Source organism: Drosophila eugracilis, unplaced genomic scaffold (genome assembly GCF_018153835.1).
Source record: "Drosophila eugracilis isolate 14026-0451.02 unplaced genomic scaffold, ASM1815383v1 contig_513, whole genome shotgun sequence".
Classification (NCBI taxonomy): Eukaryota; Metazoa; Arthropoda; class Insecta; order Diptera; family Drosophilidae; genus Drosophila; species Drosophila eugracilis.
Window position 1 is genome coordinate 768178 of NW_024573387.1, and position 18108 is coordinate 786285.

Consider the following 18108-nt stretch of genomic DNA (forward strand, 5'->3'; position numbering starts at 1 on the left):
ATATTCAATTTTACTTTTGGGCATCTTCCATACTTCTTGGCCATAGCTTACCTTAATTGCAAAGCGGAATTCATTCTAAATGTTGATGTTTTGCTCTGCGAACTGTTCGATTGAAGTTGTAATTGGTGCAGCGAACTCTTCAGTATTTAAAGCTGTTTTCAGTGTGTAAATCAGCTGCATTATCATATAGGGGCTATCAGGCATATGTAAATTATAAGAAAGTCGTTATCAATATCTCTGTAGAATATAAAATAAATATTGTGTTGCTAACCTAGCCAAAAATTGGAAGAAATATGCAATTATACTGTATTCTTCGAAATAATGATTACACCGCCAATACCCACAAGATCAGCTGTTTAAGAATAAAACAAAATTCTATACAAATTCTGTTCAAAACCAAAAAGAACTTGTCAAAATCGAGCCTTGGCCCACACATCAACGCATTTAATTAAAAAGCGCTTATGGACTGTGGATGGGGATTTGAGTGAAAATGGGACTAGCTGAGGCTAGCGTGCGGTTCTGTCATCGCGTTTGATCTGTGAAATTAATGCAATGCCATGGAGCCGGAACACACTGAGCCCTTGTAAATGAGAACAGCTGTCGCGGAGTTCAAAGAACCGCCCTTTCCACAAATATAAAGAAAGTGACCCTGGACCCTCGACTTTTGAGCCTCAGTCACGTATTTGCAGTTGGAAAATATTTTGTAATTGAATTTTAATGCACATCGTTGGCTGGTGGCAACCTGTCGCATTAGTGTCAGTGGCGTTGCCACAGGACACTCAGAGAGTCCTTTAAGCGGGGGGCAGGAGCTAATCAGTTGCGGCCCAGACACCTGCAGGACATAATTTTACGAAGCCCAACAAGTGAGCCGGTCTTATGACGCCTCAACATGCGTTGTCTAGCCATGAAAGTAAATCAAAATGCAGCAGGGCGCAAAAATATTTCAACATGGATAAAGCCAACGGGCAAAGGGTAAAGTGTGTGGCCAAGGAAGCAGACAGTTAGGTGCATGCCAGACAGGATGTTCGAAGAGGGGATGGGAAGTTGGCCAAATGGACGCACATATGGCGATAGCCTTGCTATCCTCTGACTCGGACGCCAGCAGTCTCGCTTTGGACTTCAGAAATCCCAGCTACCTCCATTTTATTTAATAAAGCAATTTTCCATTTACTTGATTTATGGCGAAAGCGTGCCATTATTACCAGACTTGTTGTTCAATTCTTTAGAAGAAACTCTTTCAACATCCATTTAAGAGTTCGAAGCTTAATTTTATAGTTTAGCTTCCCTCATCTCTACAGTTTTTAAGCACCGCTTAAAGCCACTTTACTAATTTTGCTAATTTCCAATAACCGCAGCGTGGCGCACAAATTGAAAATAAATTTCGCACTCATCCCGAAAATCCACCTCACCACATAATAATGGATGGAAATTGTTTTTATTAATTCAATCCGAAATTCAGTGAACCAAGGCCCGAGGACTAAAAATGTTTCCTGACTGGGCATTTCCACCTGTCTGCTATCCACTCGAGTGTTCAATGGCAAACTGACCCTCTCGGCTGGCCCGTTTTGATACGCTTTATTTAGGCCTCCATTTTTTCTGCCACTTTTTTCCTGTTTTCTGTTGAGTTGGGTTAAATGAACCGAACATTTTCGGGGCATTCCATTTGTTTGAACGTCCTTTCACATTACTACTCATGTGAGGCATTAGAAACATATTTTATTAACTGAAGATAAGGATAGGGAAAAGCTTTTTAGTTTTGCAAAAATAAATACACTCATATTTGATTTACAATCATTTTCAGTATAGAAAAGCACATAAAACTTTGTGATATTTAAGGATCCGCGTGTTTTTTTTTTTTTTAAGAAGCAATGGCCTTTTGTGAAAGTTGTACTTGAATCAAGGTATCGAAATGATTTCAACTTTTTTTGCTTTATTGGAAATATTATTTGAACAGCTTCCCGCATAAATTAAATATTTCTATATGAAGGGGTTTACAAAGTCAGGAAGTGCTTGAGGCGCAATGACCTTGGTGATTACCTTTACCACTTGACCAACAATGGGAGCCAAAATTTCCAACCAGGGAAATCCTCCTTGGGCCGAAACACCATCGACCTTCGGGGATGATCGAGCCCTATAGCTCCTCACAAAATTATCGGCCTTTTGTCGTTCCTGAGTTGTCAGTGGAAGCCGATTGGAGTATTTCTCATAGAAATCTACAAATGCAGGCACATATCGGGCCTGAGTGTTTCTATCGACTGAGGGATTGCCAAAAACTGCCATCATCTGACGAGCCTTAGCCGCGAACTCTGCATCACTCTGGGAATATCCTGTTCCCAGGAGACAGCCAAGAACGACCAGAAGGCAGCTAAAAAGATTTAACATTTCATCGATTGAGCTTTGATATACTTTTTGGAAATGGCTTACCTTAATTTCAATGCGGAACTCATCTTTAACTCTGATGTTTCTCAACGAACTGTTTGATTGAATCTCATAAATTATTGATGGAACTCTTCTGTATTTATAGGAGACTTGTTATCGTGCAGAGCCTTATGTTATCATATTGTGATTCTGGTGAATACTGAATACATAAATTCAATGGAAATCATTATATTATCTTAATGTTGTATTAAAGATAACGGATGCAATTTCAAAAGAAATTCCTTCTTTATCCAATCTTATATTCCCGGAATTATACATTTTTTGCAGTCCGACATGTGACATATAACCAGGACAACCTTAGTCTGGTTTTAGATTGCCTATAAATTAAAGTTTAAATGGGGGTCATGAAGATCAATTATCGGTTGAGTCTTCATAGAGAGTCTGAGGTATATAATTACACTAGTTAATGTAAAATTCGAATCCTTATTATCCGCAGTACCTCAGTGTTTAAAGTCCCATTTTCAATGGGGTTGCTAAACTCATACCCTTAGATTCAATCTCAATGTCAAAATAACAGGTCTGTGAAGATTTTTGCTGTGTTCTTGATTTATTGGCCACTTTGAAAAGCTTTTTGCTAAATTATTTGGTTTTGATTTTAAATTTTACAATTGGTGTTCGAGTTAACAAGCTTTAATATACAATAATATGTCGGGCGATGGCCCTATCAACGGCTTTTACAGCCTCATCAACAATGATGGCCCAAACGGGCAAACACCATCGACTTTTTGGGATAATTTTCCCCTATGGGATCTCGTCCCTCCTTTTGAAGATTAACTAGTTGGGAGAATCTATCATATAAACCTACGAATGGAGGCACATTTCGGGCCCTGGTGGCTGTATCGACTGATTGGCTGCCAAACACTGCAATGATTACACGACCCTTAACCTTAACCCTTCCTTAAAAATACTATAGAACGCTTACTCGTATATGATTTCTTACGATTTTCTTGTATGTACAAGTCAAAGAACAAACTTGAGTTTTTAAATGTTCCATGAATTTATTTGTGTTTTATTAACCCAATCTAAATTTTGATGGTGGATTGGTAGTCGTTGTTTTGGAATCAATAGCCTTGCCGATGGCTTCCAGGACTTTAGCAGCACCGGTAATAAAAAGTCTTCCAGGGAAATCCTCCTTGGGCCGAAACACCATCGATCTTCTGGGATGATTGAGCCCTATAGCTCCTCACAAAATTATCGGCCTTTTGTCGTTCCTGAGCAGTCAGTTGAAGCCGATTGGAGTATTTCTCATAGAAATCTACAAATGCAGGCACATATCGGGACTTGGTATTTGTATCGATTGAGGGATTGCCAAATACTGCCATCATCTGACGAGCCTTAGCCTGGAACTCAGCATCACTCTGGGAATATCCTGTTCCCAGGAGGCATCCAAGAACGACCAGAAGGCAGCTAAAAATATTTAATATTATATATATTATGATCTTCGATTAACTTTGTGGTCGCATCTTACCCTATTTGCAGTGCGGAATTCATCTCTATTCCTGATGTCTCTCAACGAACAGTTTGATTGAAACTTATGATTTTTGCATCGAACTCCTCTGTATTTATAGCAAACTCTTGACCCCTTCTTATCATCTTCCGATTCTGGGGAATACTTGCATTCATCGGAACTCATTGTGCTATCTGAATATTTTATTTATGGCTTCTCATAAGGTATAGAAACGCAGTTATTTAGAAATCTAAAGATAAGGTCTTATTGCCTTCTATGCCTATCTTTTAAATGTGCAGTCTGACATATGGCTCTTAATAATTGGATCAAGTTTGATCTTAGTTGGAAATCCCAATAAATTAAAGGTCATATGGGGACCACAAAGATTAATTATCAGTTAGGTATAGAGATGATGGGCATTCGGTTACACGACAAAGCTAAGTTCTATAAGATTTCTTATTTAGCCATTAAAGTCTTATTTATTAAAAGTAGCTCCTCAGTATTTACAAAAGAACTATCCGAGCTATTACAGAATCCCTCTCTAACCTATTACCTATAACCTACAATGCCAATGTAATTGAAAACACATCTGTGAAGATAATTGGTCTTTTCATGTTTTATTGGCAATATTGATTGAACTGCTTTCTGATTATTTGAAATATCTTCATTTGAATTTTTCAAGTAGATAAGAAATGGTTATTAAGAGGCAATCGCTTTGCCGGTGGCTATTACAACCTCAGCAGCAATGGGAGCCAAAAAGGGCAACCAGTGTCCTCCTTGGTCCGAAATACCATCGACTTTGTGAGATGATTGACTCCTATGACATGTAGGCAGAGATCCCACCAAGCCTACCAACCATGTGATTTAAAATTTCCCAGTTAAATCCTCCCTGTGCCGAAACACCATCGACCTTCTGGGTTGATTGATCCCTATAAGTCCTCAGAAAATCATCGGCATTTTGTCGTTCCTGAGCTGTCAGTTCGAAGCGATTGGAGTATTTCTCATAGAAATCCAAAAATGCAGGCACACTTCGAGCCCTGGTTGATTGGTCCACTGAAGGGTTGCCAAGCACAGCGACGAATTCGCGACCCTTAGCCGCGAATTCAGCATCACTTTGGGAGTGTCCTGTGCGTAGTAGGCATGCCAGGACAACCAAAAGGCAGCTAAAAATAGTTTTTACTAAGTTACTGCGCTTTGATTAAGTTCTTTGGAATAGCTCACCTTAATTGCAAAGCGGAGCTCATCTTGAATGTTAATGTTTCTTTATAAACTCTTAGATTGAATCTGATGATTGATGCACTTAGCCCTTCCGTATTTATAGCTGTTTTAAGTGGGAAAATCTGCTACCTTATCATTTTGGGGCTTTTGTTAATTCAAAGGAAATCGCTATTTAACGTTAGAAAAATAAAAATTGGGTTTGCAATGTAATTAAAGATAAGAACTGAATGTAATCTATATTCGCGGAAATATAGATTAGTGCATTCAGGCATATGCTTCTTATATAGTAGGAAAATTATTATTAACAAGAGGAAACGCTATAGTCGAGTGTCGCGACTATAAGATACCCGTTACTGTTTTACACAATTTTAAAATATTAATTTTGCTAGTGGAAATTCACAAGGCGCCACCTATTGTCAGAGGAAGTATGTTGAGTATGCTTATAGTGACGTCACTGCCCATGTGGAGCCTTATAACCTTAATTTCTTCATAAATAGCGAAATAATGTTCCGATTTGAAAAATCTCTTGTAAATCGATAGATATTAACAGAAATAAGTTACACAAGGTCAAACGAAGGAATTCATAATAATATTATAGACTCCACAGTTTTCCGCGAGTTGTGGGCGTTAGAGTGGGCGTGGCCGGATGCAACTTTGTGGCAAGTTGCAGAGGCATCTCCTAAATACGTGTTTCTAAGCAAAATTGTGTAGCTTTTATAGTTTTCGAAATTTTTGCATTTTCGGTTTTCGGGTTTTGTGGGCGTTAGAGTGGGCGTGGCGTGATCGGAAAAAACAATTCGCATTGGGAGCATCATAGAAACATACATGCTTGATCCGAACTTTCTATCTCTTATAGTTACCGAGATATCAGCTTTTCTAGAAAATCCGAAAACCGTCTTTTGAGCCTTGTGGGCGTATGGGTGGGTGTGGCTGCATAGTAGAACCACTATAAGATGCGCTAGCATCTAAAAGATTATACTTTTTGAATTTCAACTTTCTAGCTCCAATAGTTCCTGAGATGTCAGCAGTTTTTAGTTTTTTGCGATTTTTGGGCGTTATAGTGGGCGTGGCAGGATGCTGTAATAAACTTGCGCTGTCCCGGGACCTCAAGAATCTTCATGCTTAATCTCAGCTTTGTATCTGCTATAGTTCCTAAGATCTCAGCGTTCATACGGACGGACGGACGGACGGACGGACGGACCGGACGGACGGACGGACGGACGGACGGACGGACAGACGGACATGGCTCAATCGACTTCGCTATTGATTCTGATCAAGAATATATATACTTTATAGGGTCGCAAAAGCTTCCTTCTATCTGTTACATACTTTTCAACGAATCTAGTATACCCTTTTACTCTACGAGTAACGGGTATAAAAATGAAAAGGGGTAAACAAAAAAAATTGTTCGAAAACATCTCCACAGTGATTGGGTTTGGTTCCAAGGGACCTTTTCTTCTTTTTAAAACTAAAGAGTCCTTTAAATTTACGAAGATTTGCAACTATTGGAATGATAAAGACTGCATCGTATTTTAAAACTATTTCAATGCCAAGAAAAACGTATAAAGTTTCAATAATTATCTCTGAATTTTCGCTTCTAAATATTTTAATGCATTGCTTGAGTCTCGGCCAAACGGCTATAGCCCTTACAATTATTATCGTTTAAAAAATGTAATTTTTTATTTGTTTTTATTAAAATGCCTAAGTTTTTTTCTCTATATTTATTTATAGTTTAATGGAATATTACCCATACCCATATGTTATTGTTTATTACATTTTTACCTGTTTTTACAAATGTATGTTCGTATATACACTATTTTGACATTTGAATTTGTATGAATTTTTACATTTGACATGGTCGTGGGACTGAATACATCTAATACTCAAACCCATGATTTTAGACCATCTTATCCATGTTCAATAAGATTCTGTTCATAAAGAACTGCTTTCTTTGATAATGCAATACCGCATTGCTTCTGAACTGCTTAAGCGGCAAATTTAAATACAAAAAATCTATTCAACAGAAACATAGGATATTGTGAATTTTGGTAATTGGAAATGGAAATGTAATTTTGTAGGTACACAAATAAAATGCCTCTGCTTAGTATTAACATTAACTTCTATTCTTCAATGTAAGTTCAATTTTCTTGCTGCCTTCTTGCATTATGCAAAACTTAATAACACAAATTGTCTAGCTCGGCAAATAAATTGCAACAGTTGTTGTCAGGCCTTAGCAGATCAAAAACCAGTTGCAATTTTCGATATGCCAGAAAACGAAAACGAGATAAAACTGCAGTCGCTGTGGCACCAAAGTCAACTATTTTTCCTTTCAGCCTCACCCACGGCATGTGCTAAACAATTAAAACCAACTCAAAGCGTGTGGCAAAGCAATCGTAAGCCTTTAAGCCATAACTGACCTTTCCACATGCCGCAAACAAACTCGCTCATATAAACTTGTGTGCTTTTCTATCTGCTGTGGCTTGGACATGGCTAACAGCGGCTGAGACTTGGATTTTGGCTTAATCGTTTTCCAATAACTTTGCCATAGCTGGCAGCTATTTTTCTCGGTTATCATTAAAGCCAACATCGTGAATTTGTGATTAGTTTCTGGGAAAAAGCTGGTTAGCAATTATTTTTGTTAACTAAACAAAGTTGTTACATAATATTTCCAAAAAAATGTAAAGGATTTTTTCATCATTTGTGTACTTGACAAGTCTTTTCAATATTTCGCAGACTTTGATCTTTCTCCCTTTCCGCTCATCATAATAAATATTTTCCCAGAGCTTATCAATGATTTACCGACTGATTGGAAAACCCCAACCCAGCCACAGTTTTCACAAACGTTTCCACAAGATTTATGAGCTCCCAACAAAATAATGAAAAGCAATAAAAGTTCTATGAGTGCATATGGTGCTTGGTGCTTGGATATCGCTGTCAATTAACGAATTTCCATCGACGTCCACAAGATTTCAGCAACTTGCCAGCCAATCAAGTTTCGCTTTTCATTCACCAAGCACTTGTAAATATTTTTCCGTTTTTTTCCTTTTCGTATATTGCAATAGCATAACCAGCCCGCCCTTGGCTCAATTATTTTTGGAGTTTAAACCGGGCTGACGAACGCCCAAACAGTGCGAAACAAGTTTCAGTTTTTTTGGCCACAGAATTAAGAGAAACTCCGAATTTAGTTTCGAACTTCATTTTTTCTCTTAGACTTGAACGCACAGCTGTATCTCGTCCTCTCTCTCCCTCTCTCTGCTGAAAGACATTTGTTGCTTTGGCAGACAGTTTGGCCTACAGTGGGTGGGAGACTTTGAGTGAGAGAACTACCCCCATGACCCACCCACTTGGTAGTTGGAAATTCCCTTACTCTCCTCTTAGCCATGATTCATATCATATGGCAGGACTCAGAAACGCTGGACTAAGCCGAAAGAGAAGAAAATCTACTACGAGGAAGAGGAAAATATAAGTCCACTTTTTATATGCACGTAGAAGGAAACTATAAACCCGAATAACTGTCGTCCAAGGAGAAAGGAATATGACAGTTTTATTAGTGTTTTATATCCTTCTGACTTTTGTTTAGTATTTTCTTAAATGGAAAACTTTGTATTTTGTTTTGGATTAAAACTAAAATATTTACCATAAAGAAAGTTCACTTTAAAGGCAATACTTCTGAAGAATAATCTTTATTGTTATTAATGTAGTGCATAAACTCAGCATTTTCGTTATATTTAAGGATTTTCTCTAGAAAGCTCAATAAATTTCAATTGCAAAATGACAGCTCGAGAATCATGCTGCAAACTTTATCCAAACTTCCATTTCGCAAACTTTTCTACCCACAGCCACATCCGACTTCCCCCTTTCCTCAGCTGGTTTTTCCTTCTTTTTTTTTGGTAAATTATCATGCCTGGGGGCTGCTTAACTATTAAACAAGTGCGTGGCCAAGAGAGCATAAAATAAAATACGCCCAAAGCGCGCAAAGTTGCAAACAGACAGGTAGAGTCGTACATAAATAGTAGAGTACGTATTCAGGTGGGCAGGTGTCTTGGATTCGACTGGCGTTGCATGTCACAAAACCTTTTACTTTCAACACAAAACGCCGACAGGCAGGAAGCTACAGTTCTCTTAACCTCAATGGCTCTCTTTTGGTTTCTCTTAACGTGGGTATTTCGAATTTTTCCTGCTTTTCGAACTTTGGGTTTTCCGTGGCAGAACTGAAGAGCAACCCCAGAAACGCATTTGAACGCTCGGGCTTTGCGGTTGCCACATGAAAATGCTGCGGCAGAAGCGGTAGAAACAAGCGAGTTTATTTAAATATTACAATTTAAAAAACATAAAAAATTATTAATAAAAAGATAATGTTTTTGGTGTGACTTGTGCTGTTATAAAAAAGGATTTACTCTATCCTGAATGCATACCAATTAATTAAGCTAAATCCTTCGAAACTTATCAAATAATAATCCTTTGAGCGGAATAAAAATTCCGAGAAAATATTAATAACCGAGAAAATGTTAATAGCAAAGTGAAAAGTCAAGTGCGGTTTATTTTCGAGTGCTGGGAAAACAAAACGAATTCCTATGAGCTGCGAGTGCTTGCATACTTTTCGGCGTGCGGATAACAATGTTTATGAAGTGAAAACTTTTCCAATATTTGCCGACATCAGATAAAGGTAAATTTCGTTTAATTAACATGTCCCAATCTCGATCCAACCTTTGGCAGCAAAATGGACGAGCACTGGGGTGTCAATGACTGCCCCGGGGCATTAAACCCTCGGACCGACTTTGACTCCTATATCCGAACTCCTTCCTTTGTTTACTTAGTCCTCGCTGGTATGTGCGAGTGTGTGTTTGTTCTGGTGTTTGTCCTTCTGTTTGGCCAAGTCGTATGCAAAGAGGGTCATAAAAACGGGGGAGCCCCCGGCAAAGGTAAACAAACACGAAACCCAGAGCTGGCTCACATTTTCCCACATGTCACCCTAATCAATTTACTCGCTCTGTCTATCAACTGTCTATCAATTCCAACAATTACTTCGAATGTCAGACCTTCTGAGCATATATTCAAACTTGCCCTGGCTGATGAGTGCCCATAAATCTTAAAAAGGCCAAAGAACTGGGGAAAATATAAAAGCCATCTACTCCTAAAAGGCCAACAACAGCAACAGGCCGTGTGTATACTGTAGAGGAGCTCTACCTTTTCACCTCACATCCCCCCATGGCTTAGCCAAATTTTTTCTGTGCTCGGTTTTAGCTGGAATTTACAATGAGCTAAGCGGCTTTGGAGGCACGCCTGGCCGGGGTCTGAAAAACACCCAGCAACCGCAGAGGGTTAAGCGGGCTAAGCTCGACCAGGCGCCATGTGGTGCCCAGGAGTCGGTGGTTTCTGTCCCGTATCTGTGGCAAAACTGAACTGGAGTCAGTTAATACGGCATAAGCCTGGTAATTGGGGAGTGGCTTCTGAGTGAAGGAGAACTAAGCTGAAATGTGCACTTTTATATAGTTATTTGCTTAGATTTTGTTTTATATTTTCTAATATTTAACAGAAAGTAAGCTGTAAATTAAATATTATTTATATATTAAAAAGAAAAGGACTTGTTGAGTTCATATTCTATCAGAATGTTAAATATATCTTTAATATTCTTTTAACAACTTGAAAATTTTTCAATGTAGTTATATTTTTGTGTTGCACCTTTCTTTTCTGCTGTTTTTCTTTTCCTTACAGAAAACTGGGGGAACTAGATACTTAGACTCTCCCTTTCACAATAAATTGCCCTAAGCCAATACTCATACTAAAAAACACCAGTGGGATATGAATTTCTAACCTTTCTTAAAGACAAAACAATCTGATCTATTCCCCCTTTTACCTTCACAGAAGTGCAATGAACTACGGCGAACGTGGGGGCTAAGTTTCCTTTAATTTTGTTTTCCCTCGGCATTTCCAACCCTCGTGCAAGGTGAAATGGCACTTAATTTAATGTTAAATTTATGTAAGACAGTCGGAGGCTAATAAAAACGCCTCAAATGCCGGCCTGGCATATATAAAACTTTTATATCGGACAGTAGAGAAAGAGATTCACACTATTGTGGCGAAGGAATGGGACAAACTGGGAGCATGAGAGGAAGGAAGGAAACAGAAGCCCAGAACAGTAACAGGAGGAGGCAGGACAGGATAGCCTGGAACGGCCCCATAAAATGGGCTAAAAGAGTTGGCCTAAAAACGCCAGAAGTTTGCCGCAGTGGAAACTGTCAAGTGGCGAACCAAAAACAATACCGCAACGTAAACACACTTTGCATGATTTAGGGCCATCGGGGAAATTGCAATATACCTAGCCTAGAGGAAACTCATCGTTTTAGCCATCGTTTCCACCTTATCCAGCTGCTTATCCCAACTAACGCAGACATATTTATTTGGGCAGACGATTATGTGGCCAAGGGAGGTGTGTCTTTGTATGGAAAATCGATGGGAAATGTGATTAGCAACACAGAATTACATGTCATGGAAGAGGGCGATCGAAGAGGGCGTGTCATTTGCGTGTCCTCTTCTCCGTGAAGTATCCGACTGACAAGCGGAGCAAACAAACTAACTAACTTAACAAATGAGTTTATTAATGAGCAACCTGAGTAGTTCTGCAAGGTGGTATTTGCGGGGGAAGGGTCGTTAGGCCCTATAATTAAAATGGGGTTGGAAAGAGCGGCAGCTTTACGCTAAATCGAAAATTTTAGTTTTAGGCTTTCTTTAGCAGTAGTTTTCCTTTCAAAAAGTTCTTTAAACATCTCTCTGCTTCTTTATATCTTTTTTATTTATCTTTTATCCTCATTCAATTGTTTAAATAAAAAGGAGAGGAAAAGTCAACTTGGATTTGGCCAAAGGTTTCTGTCCCTCTAATTTCCGGTTTTTATCATGTTTCCCTGCTCGTTTTCCTTGTCTCTTGTTTGTCTGTAATTTGTAGATTTTTTAATTAAAATGTGCAACCAGAAACTCCACTCCCCTCAACTGTAGACCAGAACGAAGCCCAGGAGCATCCAGTAACCGGCTGAAGTATTAAGTTTTTGTTTTTTCTTTAGCATATTAACAAAGTTTTGTGCTTAATTTAATTTGCATTCGTTTGTCGCCTCCATTCGAGAGGAATCTCTCGAACTTCAAAGTTACTGAACAAGAATTTTTATTTCGTTGTGCACAAAAAGTTTGGCTCTTGAGTGGTGAGCCATCCAAGGTTCTTTGTCTTAACACAACTTGGTTTACTTCAAGGCTGTTTCGTCTTACCAACTGGACCCATTTTCCTTAGCTGCCATAATTTATGACCCACAGCCGGTCGAGTATCGTAAAAGGCAAACAATTGCTTTGGGGAAATGCTCCCTGTCGGTTGCATAATTGATGTGGGCCTGCCAGTGCGAGTGTGCAATTCTTTTTGCTACCCATTAGTTGCAGGCTGGTGAGGTTAAACATAAAGAAGACAAATCTCAGTTTTGAGGCATTCTTGGATTTATTTTGTCTTCGTCTTTCGAAGGGAATATATTCAGTATAGGTACTTAAACATCTGAAAAACTTCATTACTATCTTTAACGAGACGTACTTACCCCATCAATCTGCTTAAGAGTAAAGCTGATGCGCATTAAACTCGCCTGGAGAAAAAGAGTTCTCTCTTTGATACTGGAATTGCCTCCTTCGCGCACTAAAACCTCCATTTTATCCTTGACACAGTCCACGCTTTTGCCTTGTTTCGAGTGCTGCTGCTGGCTGCTTTTAGGCGCCTTTTTGCCTTGTTTGCTGCCATTTGCAAGGCCATCGCGAAATAGAAACATAAGCTGGGTGGAACTCAGTTGAAGGTTGCGTGCCAACTCATCTCGGATAGGCCTCCCAGGCGTAGAACCAACCCGCCCACATTCCGGCCCACATGTTCGACACTTTTATTAATGCGCTTGTAACGCCCGTAAAGCTGTCAGAATTCCATTCACAGAATGTTATCGTGTTCTGGGGGAAGAGAAAGAGAAAGAGCGTTGCAGCATTGTTTGCTATTTCCTCTGCCTGATAAGGCGGAATACTTTGTCGCTAACGCTTGTTGCTTTGCTGACAGTTTTAATAAATGAAAAGCTTGCCAAAGGATTGCAGGATTCAAAGGGCTCTTCACGGCCAGGAGAGTAGGCAGAATAGAATGTTGAATATTTCATAGGAAAAACAAGCTGTACATCAAGGGAGGAGTAAGTCGGAAACAAGCTGGAAAGAGTGCTCTCCGATCGGATAGTATATACCTAAAAGGTCTTACTTCTAACACCTTACTTAGTAGTAGAAGTAGCTACGAAGTCTGTTATTCTGAACTTTTTCAAACGAGTTCAATGCTTACTTATCAGATTCCAGAGCAACCTTTTTAATTAGCATTTTCGCGCAGGAGTCATTACCACTTTTCTTGCGTTTCCTCAAGTCCTGTTCTCATCATCATTAGTCACTTTCCCATGTACACTCGAATATATACACACAAATGCCTTGGTAAATTAGGGTCACTAATTTTTGTCAAGGACCTGAATTCCACTCCTAATTATCTACATAAAGCCCATGCCAGTGCAGCGAATTTAAGCGCCAACTGTCAATTAAGAGCGGCAATTACGAGAATGTGTTGCCACCTCTAAAAGCCACCACCCCCTGGGGCAGGAGGGGTGACCGCCAGAGGCCTTCTCATTTAAATTGAACACGTGCTTTTGGTCAGCGAATAAATTAGCGCGACTAAATTAAAAATTACACGAACACCAGCTCCGAATTTAAATAGACCGCCGACACCAAAGCGCAGAGACGACCGCCGCTTGTTTATGGCTTTTCACTTTGTTTTCCCGTACTGAATGTTGTTTTCCACTCGACTCCCATGCAAATTACATTTTGTGCACGAAATTAGGAAAAGCTCCGCTGAAATAAAATGGTTGAAAAATGTTTGAAGCCACACGGAGCAAGTTCACTGCAGACATGCATGGAATTTCATTTTTGCACTCTCGCCTGGGGAAGGCATTTATTTTTTGGCAATATATATATAGGGGTATGCATGGTCTATGTGAAAGCCAACTAAAACTAAAGCACTGACATCGATACATGGGCAAACAACGGCAGGACTAAGCTCTGAAATGCAAGGATGCCATTCAGGCGATGGCACGAGGTTTTTGCCACGCCAACAGCCAAGCGCCATCCACGATGACGGTTTTATATTTTTCTTATTAGTGGCTGACAGAGACACATTATGGTGATGACGTGGGCGATTTTTTGAGAGGAAATTCTACAAATATTGGGTAATAAAAGAAACTAAAATACTAAAATAATTTGATATAAGTATCACTTAACAAACTCCTTATTTTAAACAGACCTTTCCTCTGAACTGACTCCCATTATCTGCAATTGACAAATATTACGTAGTTACTGCCTCCTAATGATGGTTCTGCCAATAAAAAATCACCTGTCGCTGGCATTTTTCGACATTTTTCTACCCTTTCAAAGGAGGGGTATTATGTACATTCCTTTTTCGCCACAAATAAGTTTTCCATTTAATGAAATGTTTACATTCTTAATCCGATTTAAAAAGACAAAAATAAAATAAATATAAACACAACTATTAAAATCGTTTGTACTTAATATTCATTTCATGGTTGAATACCTATAAAAGCTTTGTAAAAAGTGTATAAAAACTTCGGCTGTTAGCTCGAATTTTCCTTTTTCGTTTCACATAATGGCTATAAATCCGCTTTCCGTTTGGTCCTTTCGAATTTCCCTGCTTATGACGTCTGTTCCGCAATTGGTAAGCGTTTTGTGTGTGTGCCAGCTTTTCTTTCTTCCTTTTTTTCGACTGCCCGCTAAAAATTTATGCGCACTTTTTTGCAGAAGCTCGACGGTGAAAAAAAAGGAAGAAAAATGCCTGCAAAGGATCCTGTGGCTCTGCGTCATTTGTTTCGCGTTTGCCATGGCGCCAGGCATACGATTGAAAGAGGAATTTAAGCTGAAAATAGTTTGCATTTCCCTTTAAATTGGAGTGTTTAAATCCACTAAAGAGTTTGTTAGTTATGCTCAATGAGAGCAACAAATAATTATTGTTTTTACCACAAAAAGGATAATAAAATATTTAATTAAAGGAAACCAAAAATGCTGTTAGGGAGAGAAATGTACAAAGGATAAGGCAGATGCCAAACAATTGATTTCAATTACCAAAGGTTCGTTTACATGGAAAGAGTTTGCATTTCCCTTTGATTTCAGTTAATTAATTCCACTAAATATTTAAGTCAGAATCAAAGACAATAATAAACAAACAATTTATTGTCCCAACAAGTAAAATAATATATTTTAATAATTGAACTGAACAAAGGTTGTAAATGAAAAGGTGTACAAAGGACACGGCAGATAGCCAGACAATTGATTTCAATTAATTTATGTAGGCAAGCGTTAAATGAAATTGAATTTAACATGTTCCCTCGGCCAAGTCGTGTGTGGCTGCCCTCTATCGATTTCACCCACTTCATGTTCAGGCAGGAGGCATCGTGGGTCATCTGGCCAGCTATATCGGCAATCGTTATTGATTTTTCCCTTCAGCTATATACCTTTCCCCTCCCACCCGGCTTATGCATATTGAGTGCGCGACAATTTATGAGCTTTATGTGTCACTTCTGATGCCACTTTCACTGGCATTTCCCTGCTCGCACTTAACCCCCTGCCCACCCCAAATGCCACACACACACACATTCGCAGAGACAGTCACGCATTCTTCGAGGGAATGGGTTTGGGCTTGGGCATGGACGACCCAACCCTCGGAGGCAAATGGTCGTCTCAGTTACAGGGAGAATGTTTTTGTTGAGGGCATATCTAAACTGTAATTGCTTGCCAGGGTGTAGTTGGGTTTTACGACCCAGACAGCTGTTTTTTTCGCTCCCTCTCGCCAGTATTTCATTTTATGCTGCCCCAAATCATAGCATACTATTCGGGATTTCAGCACTTTAGTTGCCTTGGAAAACGCTGTGAAACGCAACACCAATTAGTTAATTTATTGGCTAGCCTTTGTTGTGCAATCAAAGCTATCTAAATTGGTAGTTGGTTTAAATTGATATAATTTAGCATGATGCCAGCAACAGAAGCCACGGCATTATCTTTGTTTTGGCATTCCATTTTGCATTGTGTTGGGATTTTAAATTTAACTACAAACATATTTGTTATGTTTATAGAAAAATGGGCATAGATATCCGGACAACATTAATCTTTATTATTGCATTTAACGAAAATGAAAACTCTCAAATGTACAAAATAAATTTTAAAGAAAATAATGCAACTTTTAAGGTCAATACGAGCTTGGGAGATTATTTTCTGATTTATGAGTCGTAACTCAATCTTAATGAGTGTTAATAGCAATTAAATAGTAAATTTAATGTATGATAAAAGTGTTTTATAATGTTCAGTAGTTTATATAAAATCATTTCACACTTTTCATTTCAACTTTACAATAGTAATTACCCTTCCGTTCCAATTAAAGTTCTAAAAAATTGAAGAACCCACTTTGGTATGCTATTAGTACTCTCGGGAAAATCGCTTTTCACCATCAAGTTGTTTTCCTCATAAATAAACAACATTATTTATAGAGGCATGGACACGCCCAATTAGTTTCGATATATGTTTGCGAGGCAAGGAGACGTGGCACTGGCCCAGACCAACGCAGCTTAGATTAGACTTGCAATTTTCCAGCTGACTCTTGACTGGGAAGGATTCATTTACCCTCCCAGCTGAAATATCTTTTGTCATTTTAATTGAAAAGTGCAGACGTTCCACGAAGTCCTTCCATTCTTAGCTCGCCCGAACACCTCTTCCGTTAGCCACTTGGCAATCGTATTTGCGGATTGTCTGCCAGCCATTCTAGCTCTCAGGTCTTTTGTTCGTCTTTGTCTCTGTCACCATTTTTGACTTTTCATCGTTTGAATGCCGTTTGTTTGCCCGCTGATTTCGCCATTGTTTGACAATTTCACTCTTGAATGGAATTCTGATGGGAACCTTATATAAATGTCTTTGGCAAAACATATAACTGTATATACAAGCCATCTATTGCGTTGACTTGCATAAATTATCGACGGAAGTGATGGCTGAACGTAAATTCAAAGGTCCGATGTGATCTATGCGCAACGTGTTCATCCTCAAGCTGTTTTTCAGCCGTAACAAGCTGCTGGGCAATTAGGGACTTAAAATCAATGTTTTTCTCTTTTACATTTTCAAGGAAGGAGAAACATTTCCTTTGTAGTTGCACAATGGACTCTGCTTGAATGGGATTAACATTGTAATAATCCTAATTTATCAAATTCGATTTATTTATTTAGTTAAAAGTAGCTAAGAATGACTTATTAATTAATTAAGATTGAAATTTATTATTTATTAAATGTAAATTATCATCAAAACATACAACTAATTCACCTTTCATTCCCTTTTCAGAATCCGCAATAGTCGCGGCTCCTTGGACAGCATTGGAACCGCCGCGAACGGCAGCTCAGCGGCCAGCCAGGCCAGCTCCAGCGGCGGCTCCACCACCACCCACGCCCACAACAACAACAATAATAACAACAACAATAACGGAGTCGGCGGTAAAATGGATGGCAGTCCCCATCATCGGCCAGGATCACGAAATGGACGCGACAACTGGAGTAAAATGCCGGAACCACTCAATGGTCAGAAGGTGGACAAGTCGGAAAAGTCCTCACCTTCACGTCGCAGCATGGGCGGCGGTGGGAGTGGCAGTTCCTCTAAGCAGGGCTCTCCATCTTCCTCCTCGCGGACCAAAGGCGTACCGCCTAGTTTTGGCTATGTAAAGCGGGCCAATGGCAGTATCGCTTCCACCGCTGAGCAGCAGAACATCGCCATGATGATGGCCGCCGGTGGAGCGGCAGCCAATGGTCTCCCTTGTGGTCGTACTGCTCATGTATCGGCGGTTCCAAGGACAGCCAGCGGTCGTAAGATTGCCGGTGGTACTCAAACTCTACCTAATGATATGAACAGTGAGTTGAAAGACAAGT

General features: G+C 39.3%; 4 protein-coding genes across 9 annotated transcripts in view; 1 reads left to right on the plus strand and 3 right to left on the minus strand.

Annotated features, from left to right (window-relative positions):
- LOC108114815 (protein sickie) overlaps positions 1-18108 on the plus strand; it is a 179024-nt gene that overhangs the window by 128734 nt on the left and 32182 nt on the right. For all 6 annotated transcript variants that reach the window (XM_017225936.2, XM_017225933.2, XM_017225935.2 and 3 more), the window contains one exon: positions 17531-18090. In XM_017225936.2, the coding sequence (XP_017081425.2) occupies positions 17531-18090 (560 nt within the window). The remainder of the gene's footprint in view (positions 1-17530; positions 18091-18108) is intronic.
- On the minus strand, positions 1978-2607 carry LOC108114756 (protein Turandot E-like). Its single transcript, XM_017225869.2, has 2 exons — positions 2425-2607; positions 1978-2365 (listed from the first exon to the last, which is right to left on the minus strand). Exons 1-2 carry the CDS (start codon positions 2445-2447, stop codon positions 1978-1980), a joined length of 411 nt encoding a protein of 136 aa, XP_017081358.2. The 5' UTR covers positions 2448-2607.
- LOC108114820 (protein Turandot E-like) lies at positions 2986-3947 on the minus strand. The gene is made up of 2 exons (XM_017225943.2): positions 3908-3947; positions 2986-3846 (listed from the first exon to the last, which is right to left on the minus strand). The coding sequence occupies exons 1-2, from the start codon at positions 3928-3930 to the stop codon at positions 3531-3533; spliced, it is 339 nt and encodes a 112-aa protein (XP_017081432.2). The 5' UTR covers positions 3931-3947; the 3' UTR covers positions 2986-3530.
- On the minus strand, positions 4566-5130 carry LOC108114822 (protein Turandot E-like). Its single transcript, XM_017225945.2, has 2 exons — positions 5108-5130; positions 4566-5049 (listed from the first exon to the last, which is right to left on the minus strand). Exons 1-2 carry the CDS (start codon positions 5128-5130, stop codon positions 4704-4706), a joined length of 369 nt encoding a protein of 122 aa, XP_017081434.2. The 3' UTR covers positions 4566-4703.

Excerpts from the sequence above, each read along its gene's own strand:
- LOC108114756 (XM_017225869.2), bottom strand. The coding sequence starts at position 2,447 with ATGAGTTCCGCATTGAAATTAAG. Across the intron at positions 2,366-2,424 it reads AGTTCCGCATTGAAATTAAG|CTGCCTTCTGGTCGTTCTTG; the intron begins GTAAGCCATTTC and ends AAATCTTTTTAG.
- LOC108114820 (XM_017225943.2), bottom strand. The coding sequence starts at position 3,930 with ATGAATTCCGCACTGCAAATAGG. Across the intron at positions 3,847-3,907 it reads AATTCCGCACTGCAAATAGG|CTGCCTTCTGGTCGTTCTTG; the intron begins GTAAGATGCGAC and ends AAATATTTTTAG.
- LOC108114822 (XM_017225945.2), bottom strand. The coding sequence starts at position 5,130 with ATGAGCTCCGCTTTGCAATTAAG. Across the intron at positions 5,050-5,107 it reads AGCTCCGCTTTGCAATTAAG|CTGCCTTTTGGTTGTCCTGG; the intron begins GTGAGCTATTCC and ends AACTATTTTTAG.